This window comes from Octopus bimaculoides, chromosome 3, assembly GCF_046866305.1.
Source record: "Octopus bimaculoides isolate indiv1 chromosome 3, ASM4686630v1, whole genome shotgun sequence".
In the NCBI taxonomy this organism is placed as follows: Eukaryota; Metazoa; Mollusca; class Cephalopoda; order Octopoda; family Octopodidae; genus Octopus; species Octopus bimaculoides.
In genome coordinates this window covers 108,145,367-108,156,466 of record NC_142930.1, presented here as the reverse complement: position 1 = coordinate 108,156,466, position 11,100 = coordinate 108,145,367, and the positions used below count along the sequence as shown (strand labels likewise).

General features: G+C 37.2%; 1 protein-coding gene across 2 annotated transcripts in view; it reads right to left on the bottom strand.

The window, feature by feature from the left end:
* Positions 1 to 9,624: 9,624 nt before the first annotated feature.
* The window catches only part of LOC106869626 (structural maintenance of chromosomes flexible hinge domain-containing protein 1), a 77,051-nt gene continuing 75,575 nt past the window's right edge, over positions 9,625 to 11,100 (bottom strand). For both annotated transcript variants that reach the window (XM_014915436.3, XM_014915437.3), the window contains exon 49: positions 9,625 to 10,674. In XM_014915436.3, the coding sequence (XP_014770922.1) occupies positions 10,328 to 10,674 (347 nt within the window). In that variant the 3' untranslated portion in view covers positions 9,625 to 10,327. The remainder of the gene's footprint in view (positions 10,675 to 11,100) is intronic.

Below are 11,100 nucleotides of genomic sequence, written 5' to 3'. Positions count from 1 at the left end.
ACATGCCACCAGTATGGGTACACTTGGCTTCACAGGTCCTTTCAAGCACAGCACATCGCAAAATGTTTTGGTCACCAGTCATTGCCTCTGTGAGGCTCAAAGTTCAAAGATTATGCTTCACCACCTCGTCCCATGTCTTCCTGGGTCTACTTCTACTACAGGTTCCCTCTACAGTTAGAGATCAGCACTTCTTTACACAGCTGTCCTCATCAAGACACATCACATGACCATACCAGTGCAGTCGTCTCTCTTGCACACTACAGCTGCTTCCTCTTATGCCTAACTTTTCTCTCAAGATGCTTACACTCTGTTGAACTTGCACACTGACACTGCTCACCGTTGCCAGCAGAGGTAGAAGCTCTCTGAACTTTGCCCAGCCTAATCTTATTCTCACAGCTACACTCTCGGACCATCCACCTCCACTACTAACTTGGTCACCGAGGTAACGGAAGCTATCTACTACCTCTAGCTTGCCCCCTGGTAGTTCATGACATCTATTTTCTGCACATTTTCAGCATTTATTGTACCAGTGCACCTCCAGGCAACATGGTTAGAATATAAGATAACAGGTCAACACTTAGTAAAAGAGGTTAGGAAGCTAAAGGTGGTGGGTGAAATAAAATAGCATAAAATAAATTAAAAAATAGTAGAATACAATGAGGTATGGAAAAGTTTAATTTTCATGATAGATCTAAGGATATAAAAGTTTTAAAGTTTCATCGATGAAAAAGATTAACCCTTTCATTACCAACCCACCTGAAACCACCTCTGGCTCTGTAGTACAAATGTCTTGGTTTCATAAGTTTTGAATTAAAATCTTCCACCAAACCTTAGTCACAATTTATGTTCCTAACACTAGCTTAATGATGACTAATTTTACTAAATTCTTTGTTATATTTAAAAGTAATTGAAAGAAACACAGAGCATTTCAAAATAAATACAGTAACGAAAGGGCTAGGGATATATAAAAGGCTTATGGATGTGGAAGTAGATATAAAAATAGATAGGTGGATAAATAAGTAGACAGACAGAAGGGCAAGTTAAGAGATAGAGAGTTTAATTTACTTGTGGTGTGTGACTTGTAGAGAGCCTTGTTGCTGTGTGTTACAGTTTATTTCGTTAGCACTTTTGAACCAATGATTCTTCATCAGGCATTTTTTATTTTAGTTCTTATTAGATGATGATTATTGCTAGTGCCAGTTAAAGATCCTGCAAGTAGTAGATGTATTTCCATATATCTGGTTCATTATAGCAGTTAAGGCTAGGTATCATCTTCTTAAGGAAGTGTGTCTTTGTGATTCTGAGGTTAACATGTCTGCCCTTCTTGCCAGTGTACAGGTGGAGAAATCTCCACCAGTCTTAGTGGTGTTGGAATATGGCACTGGGTGGTATAACCTTGGGGAGAAGTTCCTTCACTCTCAGGTGAAGATGTCTTCTGATTGATCCTATGCATGTCACTCCACAAGAGCATGTCAGTGGTACACTATGTTAGGTTTAAAACAGCTGGATGCTGTCCTTTGATTGTATTGTTTATATTGGTCACTGGTTTAGGCAGCATGCATCTGGTGTGTTATTGGTATGGAAGAGGTAGTGTTTGAGCTGTCTCGTGATTCTGACATTATAGTTTTTCCTTGATTATATTGTTAATTAATTTGATTTGTTCTACATTCTTTTGGTTTTGTAGCTAATTTGAACATTTTTTTGCTTTCTTGAAATATCTTACCTTTACATGTCCAAGTCCTACTATTTAGTATAATGCGTAAGCACACAACTGAGTCTCTCACCCAATAACCCTGTCATGTCCACAACTGGGTTCCTTCCCAAGCCCATTGTTCCCCCACCCATATTTACTATCACCCTCACAACATTTAACTCCCACCTCTCATCTCCTAATCACTTTATCCCTTCATCACTCTCCTATCTACAGTATTATTCTACTACTGTTAGTAATGAAATTAGAACCTGTCACTACAATCCATTTTATATTATTATTTCTGTACTGCCATTCATCACTTTCTCTCATTCCTGAACTACTTCCAATTGACATCCATCCATCATTTTTTTATCATTATCCCATTCACCATTCACCTCCAATATACATATGACTGTCACTTTTACTCTCTCCTCACATTCTGACAACTTTATTCTTCCATGCTCTCTTCTCTGCAACTCCTTGGTCATGTCACCTCTACTGTTACCTCCCATTGTGGTACCACTCCATCCACACACTGTTTCTACTCCTTCCATCATTCTCAACAGTTTACAGGTGGCCACTCTTATCTTCTAATCTTCTGCTTAGTTGAAGGGTCTCTTTAGCCACTAGAAACACACCCTGTGACCCTGTAAAGAAGTGGTTACAGTTAGAAAGAGTATCCAGCTGTATAAACTACATACAGAACCTGAGACATTGGAGCAAAATCTGATCCTCTAACTCACTGGATCCTGTCTAACCACCCAAACCATTCTGAGGTTAACATGTCTGTCCTTCTTGCCAGTGTTAAGGTGGAGAAATCTCTACCAGTCTTAGTGGTATTGGAATATGGCACTGGGTGGTATGACCTTGTGGAGAAGTTCCTTCACTCTCAGGTGAAGATGTCTTCTAATTGATCCTATGTATGTCACTCCACAAGAACATGTCAGTGGTACATTCCAGTAGGGAAAGCATAGCATGGAAAGCAGACGTTAAATGATGATGATGATGATATAAGTTCCTTTCTTTCTAGTCTTGTCTACTTAGATATGCAGAAGTTTGTTAAAATCAACTCTTTGATTTTTGTTTTTTGCTCTTCAAAAGATCCTCATAAATAAGCAAAACACAGTTGCTTCTTGCCATGTTACAGCAACTGGAGGCAAATTGCTTAGTGGCTAGGGTGTTGGACTCATGTAATCAAAGCCCATATTTCACTGCCATGTAGCATAGCTGCATGTACACAGGCATCATGCAATCTGCCTTTCACTCTAAGGGAGAGGCCCTTTGTTATGAACAAAGGTAGAAGCTCTCTGAACTTTATCCAGCCCGTTCTTATTCTAGCAACTACACTTTCGGATCTTCCTCCTCCAACTGCTAACTTGGTCTCCTAGGTAACAAAAGCCATCACTTCTAATGATCCCCCTGAACATTTGAGGGAGTCTATTGTCTGTGCATTTTTAGAGCTTATTGTACCTGCACATTTGCCACACACAAAGACTATTTTCTCCACATGTGTATGTATATATATATATATAATGTCTGCTTTCCATGCTAGCATGGGTGGGACAGTTTCACAAGAGCCAGCCAGGCAGAAGCCTGCACCAGACTTTTGTGACTGTTTTGGCAGGATTTTTACAGCTGGATACTTTTCCTAACATCAACCACTCAACAGAGTGGACTTATTGCTTTTTATGTAGCACAAGCACAGGCGAGGTCAGTAGTGCTTTTTAAACAAGGAAGTGATATTACTTCGAATCAACATTGCCATTAGAACAGCAGAAATACAGGGTAAATTACCCTTACAAGGCAGAAAAAGTCGTCAACAAACAGCCATGGGAATTGAACCCACATTCCCCAAGACACCGGATGAGGACTTTTCCATTAAGCTAAACTGCCTGCTGATAACTCATCTGCAGATTTTAAATACTAAATAGCTTAGTGAACAACCACATGTGTATATATTACAGTTACCAGTCAAAAATAGTCTTGAAATGTTTGTTTTTATTAGAAGCGTTGAAATGTGTATTGTGTGATACAAACAAAAAGGTGATATTTTTTCAAATGTAACATTGTGCACAATACACATTTCAACAATTCCAATAAAAACAGATGTTTGTTTTTATATAATACATATATATATATACATTAGGGGTGTGCAGTGATCTTTCTGGCTGGGGAAGCAATGACCAAAATTTTCTGTCACATAGATATTTGAATTAAATTGACAAGTTCATATTATACAGCTATTTTTAAAATAAAAAAAAAGATCACAATTAAAACTTACCTATTTTATTTAAATGTTAATTCAATCCTTCTTTCTTTCTTGTTGAAATTGTCGATAACATTATTGTAGAAGGTATCATTTTTAATGCTTTTTAAAATGGCTTTTTCTATGCCAGTTAGAGCTAAACTGCTCAGCCTTTCTTGTATAATTATGAATTCTCCTTAGGTATGAAAAGGAGCACTCCACTGTAGCATTTGTTGCTGGTAGTGTTAATATTAATTCACAAAGCTTCATCTAATCCACTATTATGCAGAATGTAAAGTAAATCTTGAACGGATTTTCCTTTTAGTTCAGCATCTTTGTACAAAGCAGTAAGTTCACTGCTTAACTTTTGGCTGTTGAAATGGTCTCAATAAGAATGCTTAAGGCAAGTTAGAGATGTTTCCTGGACGTCGTTATTTTGTCTCATTAGATAAAAAAAGCACTAAAAAATGTAATTCATTAAAATTTTGAAATCGTATCTCAATTTGCTCACAAATTAAATCTATAATTTTGTAGAACAGCTGTCTGGATCTTCTGTTTCAAACGTATTTTTTCTTTTCTTCATTTGAGGATAAATGCCATAAACGTCAGCCCAAAATTTAGAAAATTCATGCTTTTTTTCTTTCAAAACTTTCACAATTTCACTTACTTTACGAATACAATAGGACATGTCAAATGTTTATTTTCTGGAGGAGGTCAAATGTTGCATTTGTGTAAACAAAAAATTGAATTCACAATTTTGTAAATTAGATTGCAACACCTGAGCATAGGTATAGCTTTCTGTGTTCCATTTACTCAAATTATCAATAACATTTTGGAATAAATCAGCAAGTTGCTCATGATATTCATGAACTGTTTCTACCAACGAATGATTCAAATTCCAGAGAGTTGGCACCACTTTTGGAAAACATTGGAAGAACAATCTTATGAAAAATAAATAATTTCAATTTTGTTTCTATAATTTTTAAGGGAAGCACTGCTTCCCTTGCTTCCATGGACCTACGATACACGTGGTCGTTCACTAAACTATTTAGTATCTATAATTGGTGGATGAGTTATCAATGGGTAGTTTAGCTTAATGATAAAGCACTCAGCCAGCATCTTGTGGGATATGGGTTCGAGTCCCATGGCTGGTTGTTGACAAGTTTTTCTTCTTTGTAAGGGTAATTTACCCAATATTTCTGCTGCTCTAACAGCAATGTTGCATTTTAAAAAATATCACCTTGTTTGTATTGTACTATTTTCTCTGTTAGCCTTCCTGTGATACTGCTACACCTTGTATGTATCCAAAGCTTGCACTGGGTACAACATATGATATATATAAATACATACATATAATTTGTGTGTGTATGTGTATGTATATATATCATCATCATCATCATCATATATAAATGACAAGGTATAAATAACGGTCATATTCTTTTATTGTAGTAAATTTGACTAAAAGCTGTTTCCAGTAATCATTATAGGTTCGTTCATTGATTGCTTTACTCAATCAGTCCGTTGATCAGTTTTCTGCAGAGTGGTTGCTGTTAGGAGGGGCATCTAGCTGTAAAAACCATGCCAGAACAGATACAGAAGACTGGTGCAGTCTTCTGCCTGGCCAGCTCCTGTCAAACCGTCCAACCCATACCAGCATGGAAAGCAGACATTAAACAATGATGGACTTGGAAACTTCTGGTTCGATACCAAAGTGCACATTTAGCCTACCAGGTTGTGCTGAACTCTACATTGTGCTGAAAGCAGCTCTCTTGGGGTTGTTTGTTGCTCGTATTGAGCAGGTGAATGATGATACATTTTAAACATATGAGATGGCTTTATTACCATGTAATAGCATATGTATGGCATATGGTTGCTGACTGCATAAACAACGACTTTACCTTAATATTTGTTGCTGGACATCATGTTTGGTGTTGGCTATTTACAATGAAAGACAATAATATAATTGCTGATTGAGAGGAGAGAAAACAGTCATGTCTGTAGAAAGTTACCAATGGGACATTGTGTGAATGTTCAGAATCAGTCTGTCTGAATACGGAGTTGTCTGTGCAGAAGTCTGAAAACTGCCTGCTTGAATGCTGGAGGTCGTCTGCCAAGTGAATTAGGCACCAAGAGGATAAATACTAGAACACCTGTGAAGCCATATCATGCTGCAGCCGATTGATTGATTTATAAATCAATCATGTGAAACTGTGGTGACTCACTCGTGATACTTAACTGAATGGTTAGAGTTTGAATCATTACTCAACAAATCCTGGAGATGGAGAACTAATGAAAAAACCTATGGTGTGTTTGTGGCAAACTTGTGGAGGCGCAATGGCCCAGTGGTTAGGGCAGCGGACTCGTGGTCATAGGATCGCGGTTTCGATTCCCAGACTGGGCATTGTGAGTGTTTATTGAGCAAAAATACCTAAAAAGCTCCACGAGGCTCTGGCAGGGGATGGTGGCGAACCCTGCTGTACTCTTCCACCACAACTTTCTCTCACTCTTTCTTCCTGTTTCTGTTGTGCCTGTAATTCAAAGGGTCAGCCTTGTCATGCTGAATATCGTCGAGAACTACGTTAAGGGTACACTTGTCTGTGGAGTGCTCAGCCACTTGCATGTTAATTTCACGAGCAGGCTGTTCCGTTGGTTGGATCAACTGGAACCCTCGACGGAGTGCCAACAACATTGTGGCAAACATTTACACCAACTTTCCTAACAGAATTACAGAATTTCTAAAAGGTTTGCTTAGTCCCACACTTTTCACTACTGAAAACAAACAATCTGTGTAGGTAGCCTAACAAGCTGTTGGCCCCTCATTCGTCAAAAGCAACACAAGAATTCCAGTTATTGCTAGATATGCTAAGCCTTGTGTTAGCAATTGCTGTGGGTACAATCTTTATTGTATGAAAATGTTGGTAATGTGCTCAGACCACATTTATTAATAAATCTGATGAATTGAGGATTAAATGCCTGCATTCTATTTGCGAAACCTTTCTATACTTTAAACCCAATTTATTACTAATTCCCTGGCCTGTGAGAAACATAAATAGAACAGTATTAAATCATATCCCTTTCATATGTGTATTTGTATTGTGAACTCACCCTCTCCAATCCTGGGGCCACTTCACTATATACACCACCCCTGTAATTTGGGTGCACAGGCCCAGCCTCCTCCCGGTCACATTTTCATCATCATCTCTCTCCATCTGAGGTAGCCATATCTCCTCTTCTAATGCAGTATGCCATTTCTGTCCCTCAGTACTGCTCCCTTCAGTTGAAGGGGGTCTTGGTGACCTCACTGCTGCTAGTGCCACATAAAAAGTACCCAGTTCATCCCGTGAAGTGGTTGGCACCAGGAAGGGCATCCAGCTGTAGAAAGCAAGCCAGAACAGACAACAGAGCTTGTTGTATTCTTCTGAGTTTCTAGTTCTTGTCAAACCAACTCATGCCAGCTAAATGATGATGATAATAAACTTGTGTATTCTGAGGGTGATAAATCGAAAGCTACAGCCAGTTACTTAAAATATAGTATTCCAAGATAAGTCTAAGAGTGAATAAAAAATATTTTTAATTCATAATTCTCAGTTCAGTATTGATGTGTTTATGCCTCTTTAACTGAGCAGTTTGGCAAAAGAGACTGATAGAATAAGTATCAGGTTTAATGATAAAAAGAAAAAAAAACCCCCAAGAACTGGGGTTGATTTATTCAACTACAATTCTTCAAGGAAGTGCCCCCAGCATGGCCATGGTCTAATAACTGAAATAAGGAAAAAATATATGTATACATAGGCACAGGAGTGGCTGTATGGTAAGTAACTTGCTAACCAACCACATGGTTCCGGGTTCAGTCCCACTGCGTGGCATCTTGAGCAAGTGTCTTCTGCTATAATGCCAGGCCAACCAAAGCCTTGTGAGTGGATTTGGTAGATGGAAACTGAAAGAAGCCCATCGTATATATATGTGTTTGTGTGTGTGCGTTTGTCCTCCCACTATTGCTTGACAACTGATGTTGACGTGTTTACATCTTGTAACTTAGTGGTTTGGCAAAAGAGACTGATAGAATAAGTACTAGGCTTACAAAGAATAATTTCTGGGGTTGATTTGTTCAACTAAAAGCAGTGCTCCAGCATGGCTGCAGTCAAATGACTGAAACAAATAAAAGAACACACACAAACACATATACAAACAAAATAAGAAATGTATACATGTATAGAAATATACACATTTCTATACATGTATATGTATGTCTGTATGTATGTATATGTATGTGCACACACACACACACAAATATATCTTGCAACCTGACACACTGAAGTAGATTATTGTTCATTTAAAATTACAATTCTTTCTGTAGAGGAGCTAAACCTGAGACAGGCCTGGAATTGTGGAGAGGGAGCCTAGTTGATCACATTGACCCCAGCGCTCAACTGGTATTTATTTTAGCATCTATTTTTTCATTTTCTATCAGTATCTTTTATCTAGTTTACTCCTATTTTCTACATGTTTTACATCCTCTCATTAGTGCTCTTTTTAGGACCAGAAAGTACTGAAAGTTACTTAAGGAACACACAGAGTCTGAATTCTAATATTTCATAGAATTCCTCACCAACACTCAATTCAGATACGTCTTGTGGCAAAAGGATACAAGAAAGCTTTCATACAGAATTCAGTTAAACTATGTTGACTTTTTCAAAGAGAAACTTAACTAGAATGACATGATGTTTAAAGTTTTAATTCAAGCTGATTAAGAAAACTAGAACATTACAATTAATGGGAAGAAAAGAAGTAGAAAACAAAGAAAACAAAAAAAAATTACTACTTGTTAATCTCACAATGAGAGATATTCAGCAACAATACTTTGGGGTAAAGATTATTTTGCCAACACAACATGGCAGTCCTGGTTTAGGAGGAATCATCATCGTTTAATGTCCACTTTCCAGGCTAGCATGGGTTGGACGATTTGACTGAGGACTGGCGAACCAGACAGCTGCACCAGGCTCCAATCTGACCTGGCAGAGTTTCTACAGCCGGATGCCCTTCCTAATGCCAACCACTCCGAGAGTGTAGTGGGTGCTTTTACATGCCACTGGCACGAGGGCCAGTCTGGTGGCAACAGCCACGCTCAATTGGTGTTTTTACGTGCCACCTGCACAGGAGTTAGTCTGTAATTTAGCCCCAGGAGACATCGTATAGCCAGCTGGAGACAGTGTCTCCTGGGGTTAAATTACAGCAACATTCGTCCTAAACCTAAAATGTTATGTTGGCAAAATAATCTTTACTCCAAAGAAAAATCATTTCTAAATTGTTGAAATTTAGCTTTTTATCGAAAGCAACTTAGCAAATCCAAAAGGCATCTTCAGAGCTATTTCATTTATAATCCAAATAACTCTCATATTTTATAGGAAAGAAAAATAAATGAGTTTACATCCATCAAGTATTAAACTGAAAATTTTATTTTTTATTTTTTTACAAATACCAGTTTATTTATAATTATCTTAGTGTTTTGTATGCACTAAAAATGTGGATGTTAAAATACTGTATGAAGTTTGTTAACCAATGGCATCAGTTGAATACAAAGCTGAATCTTGTAAGTCTATCACATGTATATTGAAAAAACGTGAAAAGGCTGTTGATGATTGATGTCATGTTGAATAATGAATGAAACAAATTAACAAGTCAAATCGAAATAGTCTGAAAAGCTGTATTTACAATACTTGGTTCCGTAAGGAACTAATACATGGCAAAAAATGGTTTGTGGAATGGAAAAAAAAACTGAACAAAAAAAAAAAAAAAAAAACAAAGGAAAAAAGGAAATCTTGCACACAAACTGTGAGGATAGCTTTTAAGTGTGGGTGATATTAAAATGCAGAGAAGTGGTCAACTTCTCCTTGGCACAACAATGGACAATAAATTTGAAATAACTAAAATAAGTAGACATAATAAAAAGAAACAGATATTTCCTTACCTTAACAGTGAAAGTTTAGAATCTGATGTTATATTACATGAGAAAGAGAGAGAGAGAGAGAGAGAGGTAGGGAGAAGGAGAGACGAAAGAAAGAAAGACAACAAAATTGCAGTAAATAACTTTACTAAAAGTGAGGGAGTGATGTAGGTAATTAAATTCAAAAACAGGATCCAAGTATTTAACAGTTACCAGTCAAAAATAGTCTTGGAAAATAAAAGTTAATTTGTGTGTCTGAATGTGTGTGTGTGTGTTGGGATGTAGTAAAATAGAAAGAAATAAAAATTAAAGGGAGGTGATGGGGAAGAAAGGCAGTTCCAGAGTTTTGTGTGAAGTGTGTATGAAACTATTCAGATTTGATCTAAGAAAAAGGGAATCCAATGATGGTTGATAATGGTGAAGAAAAATATGAAGAAAGAGGGGCTCAAGTTTTACGCAACCTCTTTCTACCATCATCTGAAGTGACTGGTGTCATGGAAGCAATGCGTTTACTCTGTCGCGTAGGAGCAAAATTGTTGTTGGTTGGTGTTGAGACACCCACTGCCCCTGAGTTGCTTGCCATTCCACTATTATTCATAATATTGTGGGATTTACCAGCTCCAGTGCCATTCAAAGCAGGAGATGACATTTCAACATTACCAGTATCAACACTGTAAGGAATTGAGGATGTTGACAAACGAGGTTTTTTGGTGCTCACTGGAGTCTCATATTGTTCATATAATTTTCCTTTTGAAGTCATTGCTGACGATTGTGACTGAGCAAGGCACATACCTGAAAGATGACAACAGTAATAAGATTAATTCATTAAAAAAATGAAATAATTGTTAAAATTAATTAATACTTTTTAAATTAATTATGGCTTCACCCAACAAAAGCAAGAATACAATTATTTTACAGAAACTAATTAACTTGATTTAACTCGTTAGCATTCAGATTATTCTATCAAATGTAAAGGCTTATTTATTCAAGTCTTTAAATTAATCATGCATTAATCTTGTAGCTTTAAGATTTCAATGATGTGACTGCTTACTTTTAGAATGACATGGTATGGTAGGTGTGAGAGGCTGGATTTGACCAGTTTGAACATAAAACAAGTAGAATATTTGGGCTAGACACGGCTGGTTTAAACAAGAACTGATTGTTTAGAACAACCAACTTTAATTTAGGAATATTTTTTAATAAGAAATTATACCTCCC